At 38.4% G+C, this 22526-nt stretch overlaps 2 protein-coding genes across 7 annotated transcripts in view; one reads left to right on the top strand and one right to left on the bottom strand.

Annotated features, from left to right (window-relative positions):
* Positions 1-22526, bottom strand: part of STXBP5 (syntaxin binding protein 5) — a 206972-nt gene that overhangs the window by 135939 nt on the left and 48507 nt on the right. For all 6 annotated transcript variants that reach the window (XM_069598647.1, XM_069598648.1, XM_069598643.1 and 3 more), the window contains 2 exons: positions 9983-10064; positions 5495-5595 (listed from right to left, as the gene is read on the bottom strand). In XM_069598647.1, the coding sequence (XP_069454748.1) occupies positions 5495-5595; positions 9983-10064 (183 nt within the window). The remainder of the gene's footprint in view (positions 1-5494; positions 5596-9982; positions 10065-22526) is intronic.
* LOC138444655 (uncharacterized) overlaps positions 2428-22526 on the top strand; it is a 167275-nt gene continuing 147176 nt past the window's right edge. The window contains exons 1-3 of the mRNA XM_069597993.1: positions 2428-2479; positions 3154-3263; positions 9950-10093. Of these exons, the coding sequence (XP_069454094.1) occupies positions 2428-2479; positions 3154-3263; positions 9950-10093 (306 nt within the window). The remainder of the gene's footprint in view (positions 2480-3153; positions 3264-9949; positions 10094-22526) is intronic.

The following is a 22526-nucleotide window of genomic DNA, read 5'->3' as shown; positions in this document are numbered from 1 at the left end:
GTAGCACAGTCCCTGGGGTTGCAAAAGAGCCAGAAACAACTTAGTGGCCAAATATATTATAGCATAATTTCAAAAAGTTAAAACCAGAAAAAATCCACATTATGAAAAATTACAATTAAATCATTGTAATTCCTATGTAAATTTCTACTAAAATAAGAAATTTTAACTATTTATTAAAATAAGACTATATTACAATAAAAACTTTGATGCATTTAACACTTGTTCAGAATGTAATAAAATAGATTTATAAAATTTTCATACTTTTGCTGCCTTTCCTTCAGAATAAAAATACATAGCATAAAGATGAAATAGCACTCATCTCACATGCTAGTAAAGTAATGATCAAAATTCTCCAAGCCAGGCTTCAGCAATACGTGAACTGTGAACTCCCTGATGTTCAAGCTGGTTTTAGAAAAGGCAGAGGAACCAGAGATCAAATTGCCAACATCCGCTGGATCATCGAAAAAGCAAGAGAGTTCCAGAAAAACATCTATTTCTGCTTTATTGACTATGCCAAAGCCTTTGACTGTGTGGATCACAAGAAACTGTGGAAAATTCTGAAAGAGATGGGAATACCAGACCACCTGACCTGCTTCTTGAGAAATCTGTATGCAATTTCTGCAGTATGTTAGAACTGGACATGGAACAACAGACTGGATCCAAATAGGAAAAGGAGTACGTCAAGGCTGTATATTGTCACCCTGCTTATTTAATTTTTATGCAGAGTACATCATGAGAAATGCTGGACTGGAAGAAACACAAGCTGGAATCAAGATTTCCAGGAGAAATATCAATAACCTCAGATATGCAGATGACACCACCCTTATGGCACAAAGTGAAGAGGAGCTAAAAAGCCTCTTGATGAAAGTGAAAGAGGAGAGTGAAAAAGTTGGCTTAAAGCTCAACATTCAGAAAACGAAGATCATGGCATCCGGTCCCATCACTTCATGGGAAATAGATGGGGAAACAGTGTCAGACTTTATTTTTTGGGGCTCCAAAATCACTGCAGATGGTGATTGCAGCCATGAAATTAAAAGACGCTTACTCCTTGGAAGAAAAGTTATGACCAACCTAGATAGCATATTCAAAAGCAGAGACGTTACTTTGCCGACTAAGGTCCGTCTAGTCAAGGCTATGGTTTTTCCTGTGGTCATGTATGGATGTGAGAGTTGGACTGTGAAGAAGGCTGAGTGCCGAAGAATTGATGCTTTTGAACTGTGGTGTTGGAGAAGACTCTTGAGAGTCTCTTGGACTGCAAGGAGATCCAACCAGTCCATTCTGAAGGAGGTCAACCCTGGGATTTCTTTGGAAGGAATGATGCTGAATCTGAAGCTCCAGTACTTTGGCCACCTCATGGGAAGAGTTGACTCATTAGAAAAGACTCTGATGCTGGGAAGCATTGGGGGCAGTAGGAGAAAGGGACGACCGAGGATGAGATGGCTGGATGGCATCACGGACTCGATGGACATGAGTCGGAGTGAACTCCGGGAGTTGGTGATGGTGCTGCGATTCATGGGGTTGCAAAGAGTCGGACACGACTGAGCGACTGAACTGAACTGAGCAGAGTAACTTAACTATTAAGCTAGCCCATATCCATCATGGAATGAGGGGAAAATTAACTAGGTTACTGTTTATTGTACTTCAATGTCAATAATAAAAATCAGCAGCATACTAGTTAAAAGTATTCATAAATATTCCAGCTTTTTTTCTTCTAGTTGAGATGAGTAAAACGAGGGATGGTCATGTGCCTTGCTCTGGCCCAAGAAATGAGAATGGAAGAGATATATATCACATCCAGGTAGAAGTTTTAAGAGCCAAGCATTTTTCTCCATATTTTTTTTTTCTTTACTACACTGACTGGTAATGCTCTAAAGACTGGCTGTTCCTCCGCCAAGATTCTGGAATAAAAATGATAATGATAATAAAGAGTGTTCCAGCAAATCCATAAAGAACATATAGCATAAGTAAAAATAAACTGTTGTTCCTTTAACTCTAAGATTTTTCAGAGTATTTTATAATGCCAGACTATTCTGACTGATACGGATATAAAAACGGAACGCAAAGCAGTTGTATAAAGAAAATAATGGATACCTGCAAATGAGGGAAATGGAAGGATGGGCAGGAAATGATAGGATTCCATCCCTCCTCCTGCCTGGGGCAGCTGCTCCTACAGAAGGCTTCCAGAGATTACAGGGCATGATGAAAAGTCAAAAGTCGTAAATGAGAGAGTTCAGGATGAGGGGCAGAAAAAGTCTTACCACCATGGGTAGGTTCCTAGAGCTGTAGTAGGCATAGTAATATGCCTTCCCCTCCCCACCTGAGAACCAAATGCTGCATAATAGTAAACTCCCAAAGGGCACCTCGCCCCTTCCTACCTTTTGAGGAAATCTGAACTTTAGTCTCAAGAGAACACAACAAAGTTCTACCATGAGGCATCGGGCCCATTCCTCAGCACTGAGGTACAACAGCTGCTATAGAGGTTTGTGGCCATCCTAGAGGATTTCATCCAAAGAGAATACTCAAGAACCAAGTTACCCATGCTACAGTGTCTTGCTTTTTGTTGTCCTAATAAAGGCCCTGGGTCGGGAAGATCCCCTGGAGAAGGGCATGGTGACCCACTCCAGTATTCTTGCCTGGAGAATCCCCATGGACAGAGAAGCCTGGCCAGCTACAGTCCACGGGATCGCAGTCAGACACGACTGAGTGATTAAGCACAGCACAATAAAGGCTGAGGGGAAGCTGATCAGAACCAACAAGTTTCTACTGGTGAGGTGGGCAGAGTATATTACAGAACTGAAAATGGGGAACTCCATCAGCTGATTTGATTTGTAACTTTTAGGATCACTTCATACAACTGTATCGGCTGCACCCTGCACAATGGCACCCCACTAAGGAGGAGAATGGTGGACTCTGAAGTTGTATCCACCAAAAAGAGCTACTTTTTCATATTTCACACAAAGGTGCCATGCATTTGCCAATATATGTGCCTACAGGCACCTTACTGACTAGCTTATAGCTCCTTATCCACATTTATTAGAATTTTTTGGAAACCAACCTTAGGGGTACTACGGAGGAGACTTTACTACATACCAGACAATCATGGGACTCTGACCGCTGTGGCACTCCTTGAGGCCTGATCCTTCTTGTATGAAGATTACCATGATAACCTGCAGAGTATGTTTGTGAACTTGGATGACATACTGCCACATTCCTGTGTCCCAGCGAGCAATATGGGCATGCCACCGGTAAATGAATTATCAGAGGTATTCTTCTACTAGAATTCTACATCCTGGAAGAATCCCTTCAGTGGGTGGTGGATTAAGAGAACTTGCACAGCATCCCACAGTGATCAAATGATATCACTTTGATGTGCTAGAGTGCAGGCTTTTGTGAACTATGACACTAGTGATGTTTTGGATCAGACAATTCTCTGTTATGGTGGACTGTCTTGTGCATTTTAATATGTTTGACAGTAACTGTGGTTTTATCCACTAGATAACAGTAGCACTGCTCACCCAACCCAATTCAAGTGCACAAAAAATGTCTCCAGACAGTGTCAAATGCCCTCTGGTGGGTAAAAATGCACCAGGTTGACAACAATTCTGATATACCTACACTTCCATTGCCAGTAAGTGCTTTGAGACCAACACCAAGAAGATGAGTACTAAGATGCCCACAACTACTTTCACCAGCCCAATGGCATTTGAGGCTGATGGAGAGCCTCTTCTGAGATCCCACTGGCCAACAGACTAAGACACTCTGCCCAGCAAGTTGAAAGGCTGGCTCTACTCCCGTTGGGTGGAGAAGAACTGAACCTTGACTTTTTCCTTGCTCCTCCTCCCTTATCTCATTGCTCCCTCCTTCCATAAACTCCTCTACCATATTTGCCCTCTTCTAGTAGTAGAACCATGATTCCAACCCATTTAGGGATTTATCTTCCCAGACAAGATGTAGCCCAATAGCTAACTATGCTACTGACCACCTGCCAGCTCTGGTCTGGCATACAGTGCAGACATGCTCTGGTGTTGGCTAGAAAAGTCTATGCTATATTCCCAGCAGCCTCTTTAGCTTGTCTACTTTGGAAGGCCACTGTGGGCAGAAGCCCAAATTCACAAACAGACTGATCAGTTTATATAATCTGAATGGATTGATATTTATCAAGGCAGGGACATGGCCTGATTCTTGGACATGGATTGGGGAGTCTAATGCCTATCTTCTTACAGACATGGCCTGACACTAACTCCACTGCATTCAGACGCTAGCTAGATTCAGATTTCTTAACCTTAACACACATGCACATATATATATATACACACAGATATACATATATATACACACACACATATACGGGCTTCCCTGGTAGCTCAAGTGGTAAAGAATTCGCCTGCAATGTAGGAGACCCCGGTTCGATTCCTGGGTCGGGAAGATCCCCTGAAGAAGGGACAGGCTACCCACTCCCATATTCCTGGGCTCAGATGGTAAAGAATCCTCCTGCAATGTGGGAGATCTGGGTTCGATCCCTGGGTTGGGAAGGTCCCTGGAGTAGGGCATGGCACCCCACTCTAGTATTCTTGCCTGGAGAATCCCCATGGACAGAGGAGCCTGGTGGGCTACAGACCATGGGTCACAAAGAGTAAGACACAACTGGGCGACTAAGCACAGCATAGCAAATACACATATACACACCAAAAAATACACCTCATACAATGGGGAGGGGAGACTGCATTCCTTATGCACAGTTCATGCCAAAGGAAGTTCCACATGAATCAAAGTTTAAGCACAAAAATGCAGCTTTCAGAGCATTTTAAAAAAATATGGGAGAGTGTTTAACAAAATTGAAGTGAAAAAGCCCTTTCTAATCATCCACAAAATTCACAAGTCATGTGAGATTTTTATAACTAAGTCATTTCACCTTTACAAATTTATATTTAGATATACTTGCCTAAGTGGACACAGAAATATGTAACATCACAGAGCATAATGAACCACAAACTGAAAATGACAGAAATGTTCCTTCATATTAAACCCAGTCTTAGATATATCAAACTTCCAGTTAATTCATGAAGACAGTCTGAATAAATTATGGCAATTCCATATAGTGAAGTATTATGCATTATAAAAATGACTAAAGATTTAAATATAGCAATATGAAAAAAATCGATCAGCTTTATTAAATGAACACAAGTTACACAGAGAATATGTAATGCCTTACCTTTATGCAAATAAAAAAGCTATATACAGAGATTTTTGCTTATGTATTTATATAGTTCTAGAGGGACACAAAAGAAATTTCTGTGGGTACCTCTGTAGAGGAAGATGGGTATGAAAAGGAAGGAAACTTACTTTTTACTGTATAGCAGCTTAAGTTTTTGAATTATTTTTTATATTGCATACAAAATCCATCACATGCACAAAAAATTAAAGAATAATATTCAAAAACAATTTCAAGAAGTGAAAAATAGCATATACATAAAATAACTGAGGAAATTCTTACCTTTCCCTGCAAAATTTAAGTGAATGTAGTATGGCAGGTCTCTTTTGACGTAAATTCCATAAATGTAAGGTGTCATCAGCCAAGGCACTCACAAGAGCTCCCTTAAAAATAAAGTGCAATATATTTTATATAGAATATATTTACAAACATTAATGCTACTAAAAGAGCTGCCAAAAAATCTTCTTCTCAAATTTCAAAGCTTTTTGCCAATATTAGCTTTAGTTCTGTGAAACATTTGCCTCACCCAAATTCTAAGCAGCAGACGTAGAAGAGTGTATTATGTGTATATGGATGTATAAAAATTACATTTAAACTTCAACAATTAATTAAAGTACAATTTAATATCTTATAAACTAAAAGTATACTAGGATCTTTACTGACAAAGGTCCGTCTAGTCAAAGCTATGATTTTCCCAGTGGTCATGTATGGATGTGAGAGGTGGACTATAAAGAAAACTGAGCCCCAAACAATCAATACTTTTGAACTGTGGTGTAGGAGAAGACCCTTGACAGTCCCTTGGACTGCAAGGAGATCAAACCAGTCAATCCTAAAGGAAATCAGTCCTGAATACTCATTGGGACGAACTGATGCTGAAGCTCCAATACTTTGGCCACTTGATGCAAACGGCTGACTGATTAGAAAAGACCGTGATGCTGGGAAAGACTAAAGGCAGGAAGTGAAGGGGATGACAGAGGATGAGATGGCTGGATGGCATCACTGACTCGATGGACATGAATTGGAGCAAGTCCTGGAAGTTGGTGATGGACAGGGAAGCCTGGCGTGCTAAAGTCCATGGGGTAACAAAGAATCAGACATGATTGAGCAACTGAACTGAACTGATACTAGGATCTAGTTGGATATAGCTATCAACAACTAGTTATGTAAAATTAGAAGTCAGACCATTTTAAGTTATTTTGTCCTTATCGTACGTACTCCCTTGACTAAAATATATGGTATGAGGTAACTTTGATTTGGCTTAAGACAAATGAATGTACTCTGCTTAGATCATAATTCTACTACTAGAATGATATGGAAAACAAAGATAGCATTCAGCTCTCTACAATTTCAGATTCCAAAGGGTTGAAGAATCTGACTAATTTAGAAAGTTAGTGTTTAATAGTTTTGGCTATTCTATCAGGTCTGAAAAAGAAAACCTTTGGCACTGTGTGAGAATCATGCAGGGGACTCAGTCTCACCTCCAACCTGACAAATCAGAATTTTTAGAGCAAGAACTATTGCAGATTTATTTTTTTAATCACCAGCAGTGATTTGATGTGTAAACTGGATTAAACATCTATAGACTAAGGCTGATTTATTAAGACATATGAATGTTTTTCCTCAAAAGAGAGAGAAGATACTCTTCATCTCATAGAGAATGAGATAATAGATGCAGCATGAAGAACTTATTTTAATTTCAAAAAAGATTTGCAATTCCAATCCTTCAGGTTATGATGAGAAATCTTAAAATATCTCTTTTAAAATAGGAAGAGTTTATCATTTATCCAAGAGAACTAAAACAGCTCTGAAGATGATTTACATTCAATGATCTCACCAAGTCCTTTCTACCACTGAAATTCGACGAGGGCTACTCTACTGGGTAAACTACCCCTATTGCCCCAATATAACTAATTGGAAAGCAGAAGTCCACATACTCTCCTTTTCACTAGAAGGCATCTTCATCACTCTGAAGCAGAAAACTCAAAGGATTCAGAGTATCCAAGATTTGTACTCTTCCTTCTTACTTCCACCATAGTTTCAGACTGGGTTATCTTCTTTCTCAAGATGTCTGTCCCATGTCAGTATCTCAAGGAAGAAGAGAAGATGTAGAGCCAAAACACAGCTGACTGTCTACGGTGGCTCATGTACCTACATAATGGTTTTCCACAACTGAAAGCAAACAGCTACTCTCAATTTTCACATTTCCATAGCCATTCCCATTTTAACAGTCATATTTCCTAAGCTTGTTTTAAAACTGTCATTTTGAAGTACTTAAAGTGTAACATTTAAACATGTAAAATATCAAAGAACTTTATGATAAATTCTACAGAAAACAATCCTGCATTATGAATAATGACTGCTGCTGCTGCTAAGTCACTTCAGTCATGTCTGACTCTGTGCGACCCCATAGATGGCAGCCCACCAGGCTCCTCTGTCCCTGGGATTTTCCAGGCAAGAACACTGGAGTGGGTTGCCATTTCCTTCTCCAATGCATGAAAGTGAAAAGGGAAAGTGATGTTGGTCAGTCGTGTCTGACTCTTAGCGACCCCATAGACTGTAGCCAATCAGTCTCCTCTGTCCATGGGATTTCCCAGGCAAGAGTACTGGAGTAGGGTGCCATTGCCTTCCTAGTTAAGATCAATTCAGATATATAATCAACTAATAAGATTATAAGATTTGTAATCGACTAGTTAAGACTTCTAAAATTTAGGTGAGCTGTGTTTAGTTGCTCATTCGTGCCTGACTGTTTGCGACCCCACAGACTGTAGCCCACCAGGCTCCTCTGTCCACAGGAATTTCCCTGGCAAGAATACTGGAGTGGGTTTCCATGCCCTCCTCCAGGGGATCTTTCTAATCCAGGGATCAAGCCCAGGTCTCCCACATTGCAGGCAAATTCTTTACCAGCTGAGTCACAAAGGAAGCCCAAGAATATAGGAGCGGGTAGCCTGTCCCTTCTCCAGGGGATCTTCCTGATTCAGGAATTGAACCGGGGTCTCCTGCATTGCAGGTGGATTCTTTACCTGAGCTACCAGGGTAGACCAAATTTAGCTGCATAGTTAATCAATTTTGCAATGTTATTTACATTGCTCATATTGCTTTAAAAAAAAAAGTGATCTTAACAGAAATATAAAGACGGAGAATAGGTTAGCGGTTGCCAAGTATTAGGGACTGAGAGCAGTAAGGGCTGCAAGTATAAAGAGGTAGCCTGAGGGCATTCCTTTATGTGCTGGTACTGACCTGTACCTTGTTCCTGTTGGTCATTACATGAAATGTATGTATGCAATAAAATTGCACAAAACTATACACGCATACAGGGCTTCCCTGGTGGCTCAGAGGTTAAAGCATCTGCCTGCAGTGCGGGAGACCTGGATTCGATCCCTGGGTTGGGAAGATCCCCTGGAGGAGGAAATGGCAACCCACTCCAGTATTCTTGCCTGGAGAATGCCATGGATGGAGGAGCCTGGTGGGCTATAGTTCATGGGGTCGCAAAGAGTCAGACATGACTGAACAACTTCACTTCACTTCACTTCATACACTCATACATACAACAGAGTGTAGAAACTGGTGGTGAAATCAAAATAAGGCTTGTAGTCTAGTTAATAGTATTGATGTCATTCTCCTGACTTAATATTTTACTATTGTTATGTAAAACATTACTATGGGGGAAAGGGGAGAGGGTACATAGGGTCTCTATCTTGAAGCTAGTGACCATTCTAATTATTTCATAATTTTTTTAAAAAAGGAAAAAAATCTCACATATGGATTCAACACCTTTCTACATAGTGATTTTTTATGTGTATCTTAACATTTTACAAGGCCTATTACTCAATCTTACACAGAATACTGAATTGAATACTGAAGTTTTTCCCTCTGATCTTGAAAAACCTACACAACTGTGTATCATTTGGATCACAGTTTTACTAAAATATATTACCCTTTTTAGTTTTACTAAAATTTTTATATTACTCTCTTTAGCTCTGTATATTCCTACTGCCTCACTTATATCCTCTGATATGAAGGAAAATATTGTCATTCTCTAATTTACATCTAAAAATTCATTCCATGGAACCCAAGGACCCAGGAGCAAAAGGAATGCCCACAAACTACCCTCACATCCAAGTACAGCAGAATCTTTTCTAGAGTAATTTGCTTTTGTTCTATGACCAACTTTTTCTGCCTGTCCCTACATCTGAAAACATCTATTGTCAGAGCTGCTCAAACTTGTTTAAAACCTGCAAACACATTGTTTATTCTGTTAATAAAATGATGTATCTCTAATTCCCTCCCAACTTTACACTGTATTGGAAAGAAAGATATCAATTACTTCACCCAATAAGTGATATTGCAAGAACTCTGGACAATAACCAGTGTCTAATGGATTTTGCTTTCCTGGTTGTATTTCAAAACAACTCATTGGCAAGAAGTACATTTTGTTATTTATAATAAGATCAATCTTTGAAAAAAATTAATGCAGATTTTTATAAGTTATATAACTTTCAATATCTGTGGAATAAAATTTAAATGAAGCACATTGTACCAAAAAGATCTTACCTTATGTCATTCTATTTTCAACACTCTTTAGAGAAACATCTTACATTATTTATGTAACTGTCCACGATGATGCCTTAGAGTGAATTACTATTAGCACTGGCCTACAAGAAATTTGGTTTTGCTCAAATATTAAAATATAATTGCATGCAAGAATTCTGAAAGATGGGATATGGCCCTATTTCATAGGTAAGCAAAGAGAGATTAAAGCAACTCACTAACCTCATTTATCAGGAACTGAAGCTGAATTACTGCAGCTCCACTGTCATGTTGGCAGTAACATTCTACTCCCGGACGACCAAAGCTGTCATGAATTTCATTAAGGAGTTTATGGTATGTGTGGGCTTTTTAGGGCAATTGATAAAGTTATATAACAGACAAATATTTCCTTGGCCTGATATTCAATATAGGCTATTTACTTAGGCTGAGATTTAGAATTAGATTATGCATCGATCTAATCAGCTACTTTCTGTTGATAGTCAGAAATCTGAGAGATTTCAGATCTAAAAGAAATAAGACAGCTATCTCTTCTAGAAAAAAAGTTAAAAACAGCAATATACAGAACCAAGCTACATATATTTAATATGCTTTATTCTGGCCCTAGTCTTTTTCTTTCATTTAAAGTGAAAGAACAGGTAGTTGATCTATAGAGCACCCAATTTTTCCCAAGTCACCAAAGAAATCTGAAAAGTAGACATTTGTCATTCTGGAATACTGCTTTTAGAAACAATTATCTTTTCACTAGTATTTTTATTCCTGTAGTGTCATTTTTAAATACCATAGGCTAAAAATATTATGAAGAACCAAATAAATATGTTTGTAACTGTGGCAAGTTATATCATCAATGAATGCTATCAGTCTCTTATACTAGAATACAGATTAAAACATAAATATCTATTAATTCCATGTAATAACAGGAAACAGACAGCATTTTCTGTATGTCGGGCATTATATTAAACTTAGTATACATATTAATTCATTCAATCCTCACAACCATGAAGAATATAAAACATCCCTCATATAAACATATAAGGGGGCTTCCCAGGTGACGCTAGTGGTAAAGAACCCTCCTGCCAATGCAAGAGACATGAGATGTGGGTTCAATCCCTGGATTGGAAGATCCCCTGGAGGATGCAAGGCAATTTAATCTAGTATTCTTGCCTGGAGAATCCCATGGACAGAGGAGCCTGGCAGGTTAGAGACCATAGGGTCTCATACAGTCAGACACAACTGAAGTGATAGCATGCACACATACAAACAGACAAGGAAACTGAAGCACAGAGAAAATGACTTCTCTCAAGTCACAACTACAAAGTATAGCTGAGATAATGCTACATTGATATTCCTTTTTTGTCAATTTATCTTACCTTCTAATTCTGAACTCCAATGTATTCTTTTTAAAATGTTGCAATCTTCCTACCTTAGATACATTTAGTCTCAATTTGCCTACAGCTTACCTATCAAAGGCTTTCAGTTCAGTTCAGTTCAGTCACTCAGTCATGTCCGACTCTTTGCGACCCCCTGAATTGCAGCACGCCAGGCCTCCCTGTCCATCACCAACTCCCGGAGTTCACTCAGACTCACGTCCATCGAGTCAGTGATGCCATCCAGCCATCTCATCCTCTGTCGTCCCCTTCTCCTCCTGCCCCCAATCCCTCCCAGCATCAGAGTCTTTTCCAATGAGTCAACTCTTGACATGAGGTGGCCAAAGTACTGGAGTTTCAGCTTTAGCATCATTCCTTCCAAAGAAATCCCAGGGTTGATCTCCTTCAGAATGGACTGGGTGGATCTCCTTGCAGTCCAAGGGACTCTCAAGAGTTCTCTCCAACACCACAGTTCAAAAGCATCAATTCTTCGGCGCTCAGCCTTCTTCACAGTCCCAACTCTCACATCCATACATGACCACAGGAAAAACCATAGCCTTGACTAGGAGGACCTTAGTCGGCAAAGCAATGTCTCTGCTTTTGAATATGCTGTCTAGGTTGGTCATAACTTTTCTTTCAAGGAATAAGCGTCTATTAATTTCATGGCTACAGTCACCATCTGCAGTGATTTTGGAGCCCAAAAAAATAAAGTCTGACACTGTTTGCACTGTTTCCCCATCTATTTCCCATGAAGTGATGGGACTGGATGCCATGATCTTTGTTTTCTGAATGTTGGGCTTTAAGCCAACTTTTTCGCTCTCCTCTTTCACTTTCATCAAGAGGCTTTTTAGTTCCTCTTCACTTTCTGCCATAAGGGTGATATCATATGCATATCTGAGGTTATTGATATTTCTCCCAGCAATCTTGATTCCAGCTTGTGTTTCTTCCAGTCCAGCGTTTCTCATGATGTACTCTGCATAGAAGTTAAATAAGCAGGGTGACAATATACAGCCTTGACGTACTCCTTTTCCTATTTGAAACCAGTCTGTTGTTCCATGTCCAGTTCTAACTGTTGCTTCCTGACCTGCATACAGATTCCTCAAGAGGCAGGTCAGGTGGTCTGGTATTCCCATCTCTCTCAGAATTTTCCACAGTTTATTGTGATCCACACAGTCAAAGGTTTTGGCATAGTCAATAAAGCAGAAATAGATGTTTTTCTGGAACTTTCTTGATTTTTCCAGGATCCAGCGGATGTTGGCAATTTGATCTCTGGTACCTCTGCCTTTTCTAAAACCAGCTTGAACATCAAAGGCTTTAATATCTACCTAATCCTACCAGTCATCTTTGTTTCTGTAGTAAACCAACAATATACCTGACCCATGACATATGCCAGACACTTCCTGCACAGCTACACTTGTGGTTCTTGTCCAGACAAGCACCAGCCAGCAAGACTCCTGAAGAGGAACTTCAGAAGATGAGGCTGTTTGACTGGGAGCAGAGTCTCTGAATACAGACATGATCTCTGAATGTAGACATGACCCTCAAGGTGAGTAGACGTGACTCTCAAGGTGAGTAGACGTGACCCTCAAGGTGAGTAGACATTGAATCCTGTCTCAAATGACCATTAAGACATTGGGTCCACACCATAAAGTTCCTGAAATTTGGTCCTGTCCAAAGCCATTTTGCATAGATCAAGTATGCTCACAGATATTTTAGACAGGACCAAATTCAAGAAGCTTTTGGCATGGACCAAATATCTTATGAATGTTTTAGATAGACCCAGATGTCCTACAGGGAATTCTCTAAGAAAGCAATGGGTGGGGGGAGGGGGAGAGAGAAATATTTACAGGAATAAGTAATATAATAAAACTAGCTATTAATGAAGAATAATCAGGAAGATATATGTAAGGACAAAGGACACATAAGCAGAAACAAAGATCTACTAGATCTAGTAGAATCTTTTATACTACTGTACCAAATTTAAATTCAAAATAAGCATTCATTCAGTTGCCTAAACGGTTTTATACACACACACACACACACGCACACACACACACACACACACACATACATATATGTCGGTAATGGAGGGAGTAAAGAAGTAAATGCATCATTAGTATCATCATAGCAGCTAACATTTGTTGGAAACAATGTGTCAAGCACTATACATGTATCACCTCACAAAAAGCACCCTCTATTATAAGCAACATTTTTACAAATGAGGAAACTTATACACAAGGTTAAATAAGTTACCCAAAGCCATAGAGCTAGTTAGTAAGGAAGCCGGGGTTTGAACTCATGCAGTCTATTAATAACTCCAGGACATACACAGAGACACAAACACGAACACACCATCATCAAACCTCACTTCCCAGAAAGAAAGGACCAATTTTCACATCTAAACATCACCTGACTTATTTCAAGTCATTTAAAAACTGAGAATATAGAGGAAACACTTATAGTTGAGACTAGGAAAGTCAGACTAATCTGAAACAATAAAACCAGACCAAATGTAACTTTTAGTAGCAAGTAAATACCATAAAACCAATAAAGGTTTGAAAGCCTTCCTTACAGCCTAGGTAGGCTTTTAAGAGTTTCAGGTAATACAAATATGGTGATCTTCTCTCTTCACTCCCAGAACCTGCAATAGTGTTTGGCACATAGCAGGCATTTAATAAATATCTATGAATGAATGACTTTATAAAATCTAAGAAACCTGTTTACGTCCTGTCATATCTGCTTAGGCAAAATTAAGCTCATTTTTCATAAAGTCAACCAAAAGTACAGGATACTAGAAACACGTTCAAAGTTCTTATTTCTATCAGGAGACAAGACTAGATTGTCTTTAGGGGCAATTATAGCTCAAAATTCAAGGAAATCTATATTTCCAGCCTATTCATTTGACCTTCCAGTCATTTGTTAGGTCGGTATTACAATCATAGCAATAGCTCCTCTTATTGCTGCTTCTTTCTTCTGGGATTTTTCCACTGTACTGTCAGCAAAATAGAATAAAAAACAGTAAAAGAAGCAGGCAATGGGACCTCAGCCAATCACACGTTCTGAAAGAATAATTCCTCAGCAAACTTCACTACCGTCATTGCCACTATGCGCTATACAGATGCTTAGACAACCTCTACTTTTATGAAGAATGTGGTAATGACCAGTGCTACATAAAGTACTTAGTAAACTATTAAGATCTTTTAATTATGTATCTTCTTAAAGAATCTGTTCATCAATTCCTGTCAACAAAGAAAATGTCAAAGAAAGTATCAGTATTGTTCCAACAGCAACAGAAGTGACATATTCAATTTTGTAACCAGAAACAGAAGACTCAAGTATTAATACAGTAGAAAGCAAACTGGAGGACTTTAATATCCTGTGCAGTATCTGAAAATACATTTATATGCTGCAAAGTTTAAAACAAGGATGTAGATAACCATATTTTTCATGAACTCGTAAATTAGTAACTAATAAATTATCCCATGTTTAATTATGTAACATTCTGTGAATGTAACTTTCAGCAGATATTCTGCCAACAAACCCAGAAAGACTTTTAAGAGTAAACTGTTCTTCCCTGATGCCATTAAAAACAGTAAGCCCAGGCGCAGCATTTGAATCCATCAAAAAGCCAGAAGATTTCCACTAACTTCTGTTACCACTTCTTTTAGTACATCCTTAGACTTTCAGCAAACAGGGAAATTCATACTTCTTCAAGGATTCCAGTAAGACTTCAAGGTGTCTACTCTGAACTAGCATACTATTATGTGAAGAAAAGGTCGGTGGATGATTTTTTACTTTTAATGGCCTAAGTCTTAAACTGTAATGTGATTATTTCTCAGTAACAAAGATAAATTCCAAATACTGCCATAGTGTGGTCAAAGAATATTGACAAAAGGATTCTGAAAATGAAAAGAGAATGAGCTTTAGCTTACCATTTACTCTGTGTGAACATAAACAAATCACGTTGCATGTGAAAGCTTCCCATTCTGTTTTTCTGTACAGTTATGAGGAATAAATGGGGCAACAAATAAAAGGGCAAACAATACATACAATCTGTTCTCAAAGAAACTTCTAAAAGGTAGCAGATAACCAGAAAAAAAAAGGGGGAAATATGCAAACTGAACCATGATAACTAAGACAACCTATGTGGGCTGCAGCGTTCTCACCTGTGAACCGTGCCCCTGCCTGCCTCACTTGATCGGTTTAAGGATCACCTACAAATCTAAGACTAGACTTTCCAACCTCCTAATCAGACTCCATGGTCTTTCACTACTGTTTCTCATATCCAGTGATACACTGCTAGGAAGATGAGTAAGGCACACCCAGAATTCCAGTTCCTTTTCACCTTCATAAATACTTCGTACCTCAGTTTCACAACAATGTCTCCAAAGGCAATGACAACAAAGTGTCAGCTTGTTTCCTCTCAAGATGTTATGACTGCTTTAAAATGACATCCTCTCTACATACACTGTATTGAATGTGTTTCTTATCTACCATTTGCCTCACATGGTACTATTACCCTGTCTACCAAACATTTAACCAGTCTTTAATTCTGGCTCTACATCATAAGCAGCCATGAACAATTACAACAAAAAAGAAATTACAAATGTCAAACTCCATGCCAGACTCACTAAATCAGAATTTTCTATCTAGAGTGGAAATCTAAGCACATGTTTGGGCATTGTTTTATTTCATTTTTTCCCTCCAGTGCCACAAATCATTCTAATGTGTAGCCATGGCTGAGAAAAACTGGAAAACTTTGTGGCAAAAGCATAATTAAGCATTATCTTCTATGAAATTTATATAGATACATACACACATAGACACAAGGCATTTATTTATATATGAATAATTACTCTGGCCATCTGATGCGAAGAGCTGACTCACTGGAAAAGACCCTCATGCTGGGAAACATTTAAGGCAAAAGGAGAAGGGCATGGCAGAGAATGAGACGGTTAGCATCACCAATTCAATAGACGTGAATCTGAGCAAACCCCAGGAAACAGTGCAGGACAGAGGAGCCTGACCCAGTGCAGACAACAGGGTCACAAAGAGTGAGACACAACTTAGTGATTAAAGAACAACAAATTAAACTGTTTCATTTGAAAAAAAAATCTGAAAAATTATGAATCCCCTTAAATCTCATTGTAGGTCTTACTTTTTAAACTTCTAAAAATTTGCTACTTCCATTTGAACTAGTTCTAATCAACTTGATAGGTTTAAGATAGGGAAGAATATTTCATTTTATATTTTATGACCTTTGAATATATTTACAATACCAAAATTTTTGTCAAATAGCAATTATTTGCACTTTTATAGTACAGTACCTCTAACTTTATAGTTTCATTGACTTGACAAACATCAATTTAAACACCTTTTTAAAAATTAAAGATCATGTATTTTTCACCTATAAAAATTAATACAGACTTCTGATTTCTGGTCCAGCACATAAGACACTTGCAAGTTGTCATTTCATCCTAACAACAAATAAAAAGCTGAACAAACGAAAGATCAACAACTTATCTTAGATTTAAAAGAATTTACAGGGCAAATGACTGCTCCCAAAACTGCAGAGACAGGCCAATACAGAGAAGGACAACATACCAAAACGAACCAACCAGCAGACACATTTGCAGGAATCAGTGCCGGGGCACGAAAACCTCGATTACACTTGATGATGAACTGCTAGAGGCTTAACGTAGACAAGTTTGAGAGAAACCCCAGGTGGACCCAGTCATGGGGAGAGGGGATTTCCCACACTTCTGTGAGTTTCACCTCCAAGAGCTCTACTACATTCTATCTGAGAAAAATGCCCTCTTGGAAAGGGAAAGGCAACCATTTTAAAATATACCGGAGTGTTCTGTTCATAACAAGGTCTACCCTTGGGAGCAATAAACAGAACCTAAACTGCTGGGGGTTTATCAGAGCCTAACTGGCCTGAAGGAAGGGAAATCAACTTCAACCCTCTCCAGCCACCCTAATTCCTTTGGCAGAAATGGCAGGAGCAGGGAATTGAGAACAGTTGAGAAGTTCACAGTCCAGAAGCACAGGCTCACAAAAAGACTACGATCTACACACAGGCCTACAGAACACTTCCCCTCCCCTTACCACCAAAAATTAATATAGACACAAACCTTACATCCTTCATAAAAATGAACTCAAAATGGATGGCAGACCTAAGCGCAAAATGTCAAACTATCAAATTCTTATAACATAGGAGAAAACCTAGATGACTTTGCATACATCCAAGGCACCATTCATGAAAGAAAAAAAAAATGATAAACAGGACTTAATTTAAAACTTCTGCTCTGTGAAACACAGTATCAGAGCTAAGACAAACCACAGACTTGAAGAAAAAATTTGCAAAAGACGACTGATAAAGGACCATTATCCAAAATATATAAAGAACTCCTAAAATTCAACAATAAGCAAACAAACAACCCAATTAAAAATGAGCCAAAGACCTTAAGAGACACTTCACCAAAGAAGATATACAGACGGCGTATAAGCATATGAAAAGATGCCACACATAGGTCACTGGAGGAATGCAAATTAGTACAAGGAGATATCACTACAAATGTACTGGAAGAGCCAAAATTCAGAACCGACAACACCGAATGATGATGATGACATGCGGCCAAATAGCTCTTGTTCACTGTTGGGTGGGAATACAAAATGGTACAGCCACTGTGGAAGACAGTTTGGCAGTTTCTTATAAAACTAAACATACTCATACAATCTAGTAGTCTTATTCCTTGGTATTTACCCAAAGGAGGTGAAAATTTATATCCACACATAAAACCATGCATGGATGTGTATACCTATTTTTCAAAACTTGGAAGCACCTAAGATGTCCTTCAGTAGGTGAATGGATAAATAAACCGCAGTACATTCGGCCAATGGAATAATATTTAACAAAAAAAAGAAATGAGTTATCAACTGTTAAGAGATAAGGAAAACTCAAATGCATATTACTGAATGAAAGATGATCTAAAAAGGCTGCTGACTATGACACCAACTATATAACATTCTGAAAAAAAAGGCAAAATTATGGAAACAGTAAGAAGATCACTGGATACCAAGAGGTAGGGGAAGGGGAGAGATGAATAGGTAAAGTGCAGAAAATGTTTAGGGCAGTGAAACTATTCTGTATGATACTATAAAGGTGGATACGTGTCAATATCCAGTTGTCAAAACCTACTGTATGTATAAGACCAAGAAGGAACCCTTACGTAACTATGGACTTTGAGTGACGATGTGTCAGTGTAGGTTCATCAACTGTAACAAATGTATTGCTCTGGGGGGGATGCTGACAATGAGGGAGTCTGTGCCAAATGGAAATAGAGATATATAGGAAATCTCTGTACTGTCTGTTCAATTGTGCTGTGAAGCCAAAACTGCTCTGAAGAGTAAAGTCTACCAAAAAAATTAATACGTTAAGAAGTGAAACTAGCCACACTCTCATAAAGGTGGACGTAATTTTTACTTCTTACTCACAATGCTAACATTCTGCCAGTCTGCTACCTAAGCAAAACTATATTGTGCACTATTTCTACAGTAAAACAAAATGCTAAAATTAACCACGAAAGATACATAGGCCAACATTTAAAACTCTCTTAACACAATTTTTAGTAATTTACAGTAAATGTCCAATGTGTTTGACTGCTTTTCTTGTGAGTGACATATTAACTCAAAGTGACTGCGGCGTCTAGACTAAAGTATAATTACAGCATAGCGCTTGTGCTCAGTCACATCTGACTCTGTGACCCCATGGACTGTAGTCTGCCAGGCTCCGCTAACCATGGAATATTCCAGGCAAGAATACTGGAGTGGGTTACCATTTCCTACTTCCGGGGATCTTCCTGACCCCAGGGATTTAACCCGTGTCTCGCATCTCCTACATTGACAGGCGGATTCTTTTCCACTAGTGCCACCTGGGAAGCCCCAATTATAGCATTAACTGGTTGAAATAGGTCTCGAGCTACATCATCCACTATTGTTTTGAATGAGAATTTATTATTTTTGAACAGAGTGGTTGAAAAATATCCACTTATTATTTACTGCTTGGGAGTTAGGACTATCTCTAAAGGGGTCAAAATAAATTATATTTACTATCACAGGCAGTTCTTTAGAATGGCTTTTGATACATAAATATACTTTCAAATGAACCACTTGTTCAGTCATCTGTGAAATACAGTCATAAATAATCGTGGTCTGGGTTAAAGAAACAAGAAGGAACATACATTCTCACGTATCAAGTAACAGTCTTTTACCTCAGCACTCATTCTCAGATGCTTAATGGTTAGGTTCTTAAGTATGCATGACCAAGTGAATTTTAGAAGAAAAACAAAACACACTATGAAAAATATAGTATAAATCCTACAAATATGGAAAATCTGTTTCAATACTTTTTGTCCCTTTCAAAAGACAATATATATATATATATATATATATATATATATATTATACACACACACACAAAAGGAAAGCAATTTGGCAGAAAGTACTGTAATAGTAGATGCCACTAGATTTAGTCACATTTGGCAGAGTACTGCTGTGAAAAAGCCGAGGTAACTGCTATTACTACAAAAGATTATGTACTTTCAAGAAAGGGTAGGATTAATCACTCTTCAACAGACAACCTCACCAGGAAAAGCTTCAAAAGGTCTAGACAGCCCTTATTGAAAGGGAAACACAACCAAAAAGTGTTATAAAAACGTCCCTAATTAAAAAAATAAACATTATTCAATAGTAACTACGGTATAATTTCTAAGTCTACATTATTTAGCAAATAGCATCATGTGCTTAGCAAATTCTTATTTCCCACTGAAGACTGTATTGAAGTCAAAAGCATTAGCTAATTTTTTTTCTTTCTATTCATGCCCAGATTAAGGGAATGTTATTCTAGATCAATGTTCGTTTTTATATCATATCACCAGTAAAAATACATAGTACATTCAGTATGTCATCATTTCATTTGTCTTTATATAATAACCTTTAGATAGGTTAACACCAGTTGGAAAAGTGAAACTAAGTAGAAATTAGCTTTATTTACTGAATAAAGTTTGTAGTTACTGCTAGTGAAAAGTTATATAGACAGCGAACAATGATAAAATTTTTTCAAAGTAGATATAATTTTTCAATTTAAGTACCATGTATATTCATTCCAAGAAAAGGCGAGGAACCTATCTGACTCTTAAAGAAGGTAACCACGCACATAAATTTACGTCTAAGAGCTTTATGGGTTTTTGTTGTTGTTAATACATTTTTTCAGGTTTTCTTCCACAAATGAAAATGATTTATTTTTCATCAAAATTTGCAGACATCTACGAAATCAAGCATCACGACGAACAAAGCTAGTGGAGGTGATGGAATTCCAGTTGAGCTGTTTTAAATCCTGAAAGATGATGCTGTGAAAGTGCTGCACTCAATATGCCAGCAAATTTGGAAAACTCAGCAGTGGCCACAGGACTGGAAAAGGTCAGTTTTCCTTCCAAACCCAAAGAAAGGCAATGTCAAAGAATGCTCAAACTACCCCACAATTGCACTCATCTCACACGCTAGTAAAGTAATGATCAAAATTCTCCAAGCCAGGCTTCAGCAATAAGTGAACCATGAACTTCCAGATGCTCAAGCTGGTTTTAGAAAAGGCAGAGGTACCAGAGATCAAATTGCCAACATCTAATGTATCATCAAAAAAGCAAGAGAATTCCAGAAAAATATCTATTTCTGCTTCATTGACTATGCCAAAACCTTTGACTGTGTGGATCACAAGAAACTGTGGAAAATTCTGAAAGAGATGGGAATACCAGACCACCTAACCTGCCTCTTGAGAAATCTGTATGCAGGTCAGGAAGCAACAGTTAGAACTGGACATGGAACAACAGACTGGTTTCAAATAGGAAAAGGAGTACGTCAAGGCTGTATATTGTCACCCTGCTTATTTAACTTCTATGCAGAGTACATCATGAGAAACGCTGGACTGGAAGAAACACAAGCTGGAATCAAGATTGCCAGGAGAAATATCAATAACCTCAGATATGCAGCTGACACCACCCTTATGGCAGAAAGTGAAGAGGAACTCAAAAGCCTCTTGATAAAAGTGAAAGAGGAGAGCGAAAAAGTTGGCTTAAAGCTCAACATTCAGAAAACAAAGATCATGGCATCTGGTCCCATCACTTCATGGGAAATAGATGGGGAAACAGTGCAAACAGTGTCAGACTTTATTTTTTTGGGCTCCAAAATCACTGCAGATGGTGATTGTAGCCATGAAATTAATAGACGCTTACTCCTTGGAAGAAAAGTTATGACCAACCTAGACAGCATATTCAAAAGCAGAGACATTACTTTGCCGACTAAGGTCCACCTAGTCAAGGCTATGGTTTTTCCTGTGGTCATGTATGGATGTGAGAGTTGGACTGTGAAGAAAGCTGAGTGCCAAAGAACTGATGCTTTTGAACTGTGGTGTTGGAGAACTCTTGAGAGTCCCTTGGACTGCAAGGAGATCCACCCAGTCCATTCTGAAGGAGATCAGCCCTGGGATTTCTTTGGAAGGAATGATGCCAACGATGAAACTCCAGTACTTTGGCCACCTCATGCGAAGAGTTGACTCATTGGAAAAGACTATGATGCTGGGAGGGATTGGGGGCAGGAGGAGAAGGGGACGACTGAGGATGAGATGGCTGGATGGCATCACTGACTCGATGGAGGTGAGTCTGAGTGAACTCTGGGAGTTGGTGATGGACAGGGAGGCCTTGCGTGCTGCGATTCATGGGGTCGCAAAGAGTCGGACATGACTGAGTAACTGAACTGAAGAAATCACAAACTTTAACAAAATGTTTACATTCATTTCTATTTTTTGAAGTATTTAAATGTTCCTACTTATCTCAATATAACATTAATGAAAATATTAAGAAAAAACTACAAATATCAATCAATATATTTTAAATTAAAATTAGGAAGAAAAGGTCTCAAACAAGCTGAGTACTTCAATAATGGAACTGATGACTGAACTGTCCCCTAAGGATGCCTGATAAGTCATCTTCATTATCATAGTAATTATAATTCACCAGAAAAATAATGCATCTTTCACAGGGTCAAAAACAACTTATGAAAATAAATTAACTTGGTATATAATGGTACCATGTATCATTGGTTCTTCACAGTATTTTTCTATTTATGACTAAAAGATTAAATTTAAATTCAGTGTCCAAGTGTAATTTATGAGACTTAACTATAAAAATCTGTGTAGTCATTCCTTCCTGAACATTCCTCCGTAATTTAAAAGCAAGGAAGCTGAATAAACTGGAGTGGGTTTATTCCCTTCTCCAGAGGATCCTCCCAACCCAGGGACTGAACTTGGATCTCCTGCATTGCAGACAGATTCTTTACTGTCTGAGCCA

Source organism: Ovis canadensis, chromosome 8, assembly GCF_042477335.2.
Source record: "Ovis canadensis isolate MfBH-ARS-UI-01 breed Bighorn chromosome 8, ARS-UI_OviCan_v2, whole genome shotgun sequence".
Taxonomy (NCBI): domain Eukaryota; kingdom Metazoa; phylum Chordata; class Mammalia; order Artiodactyla; family Bovidae; genus Ovis; species Ovis canadensis.
Note: the sequence above shows the minus strand (reverse complement) of the source record. Positions and strands in the feature narration are given on the sequence as shown.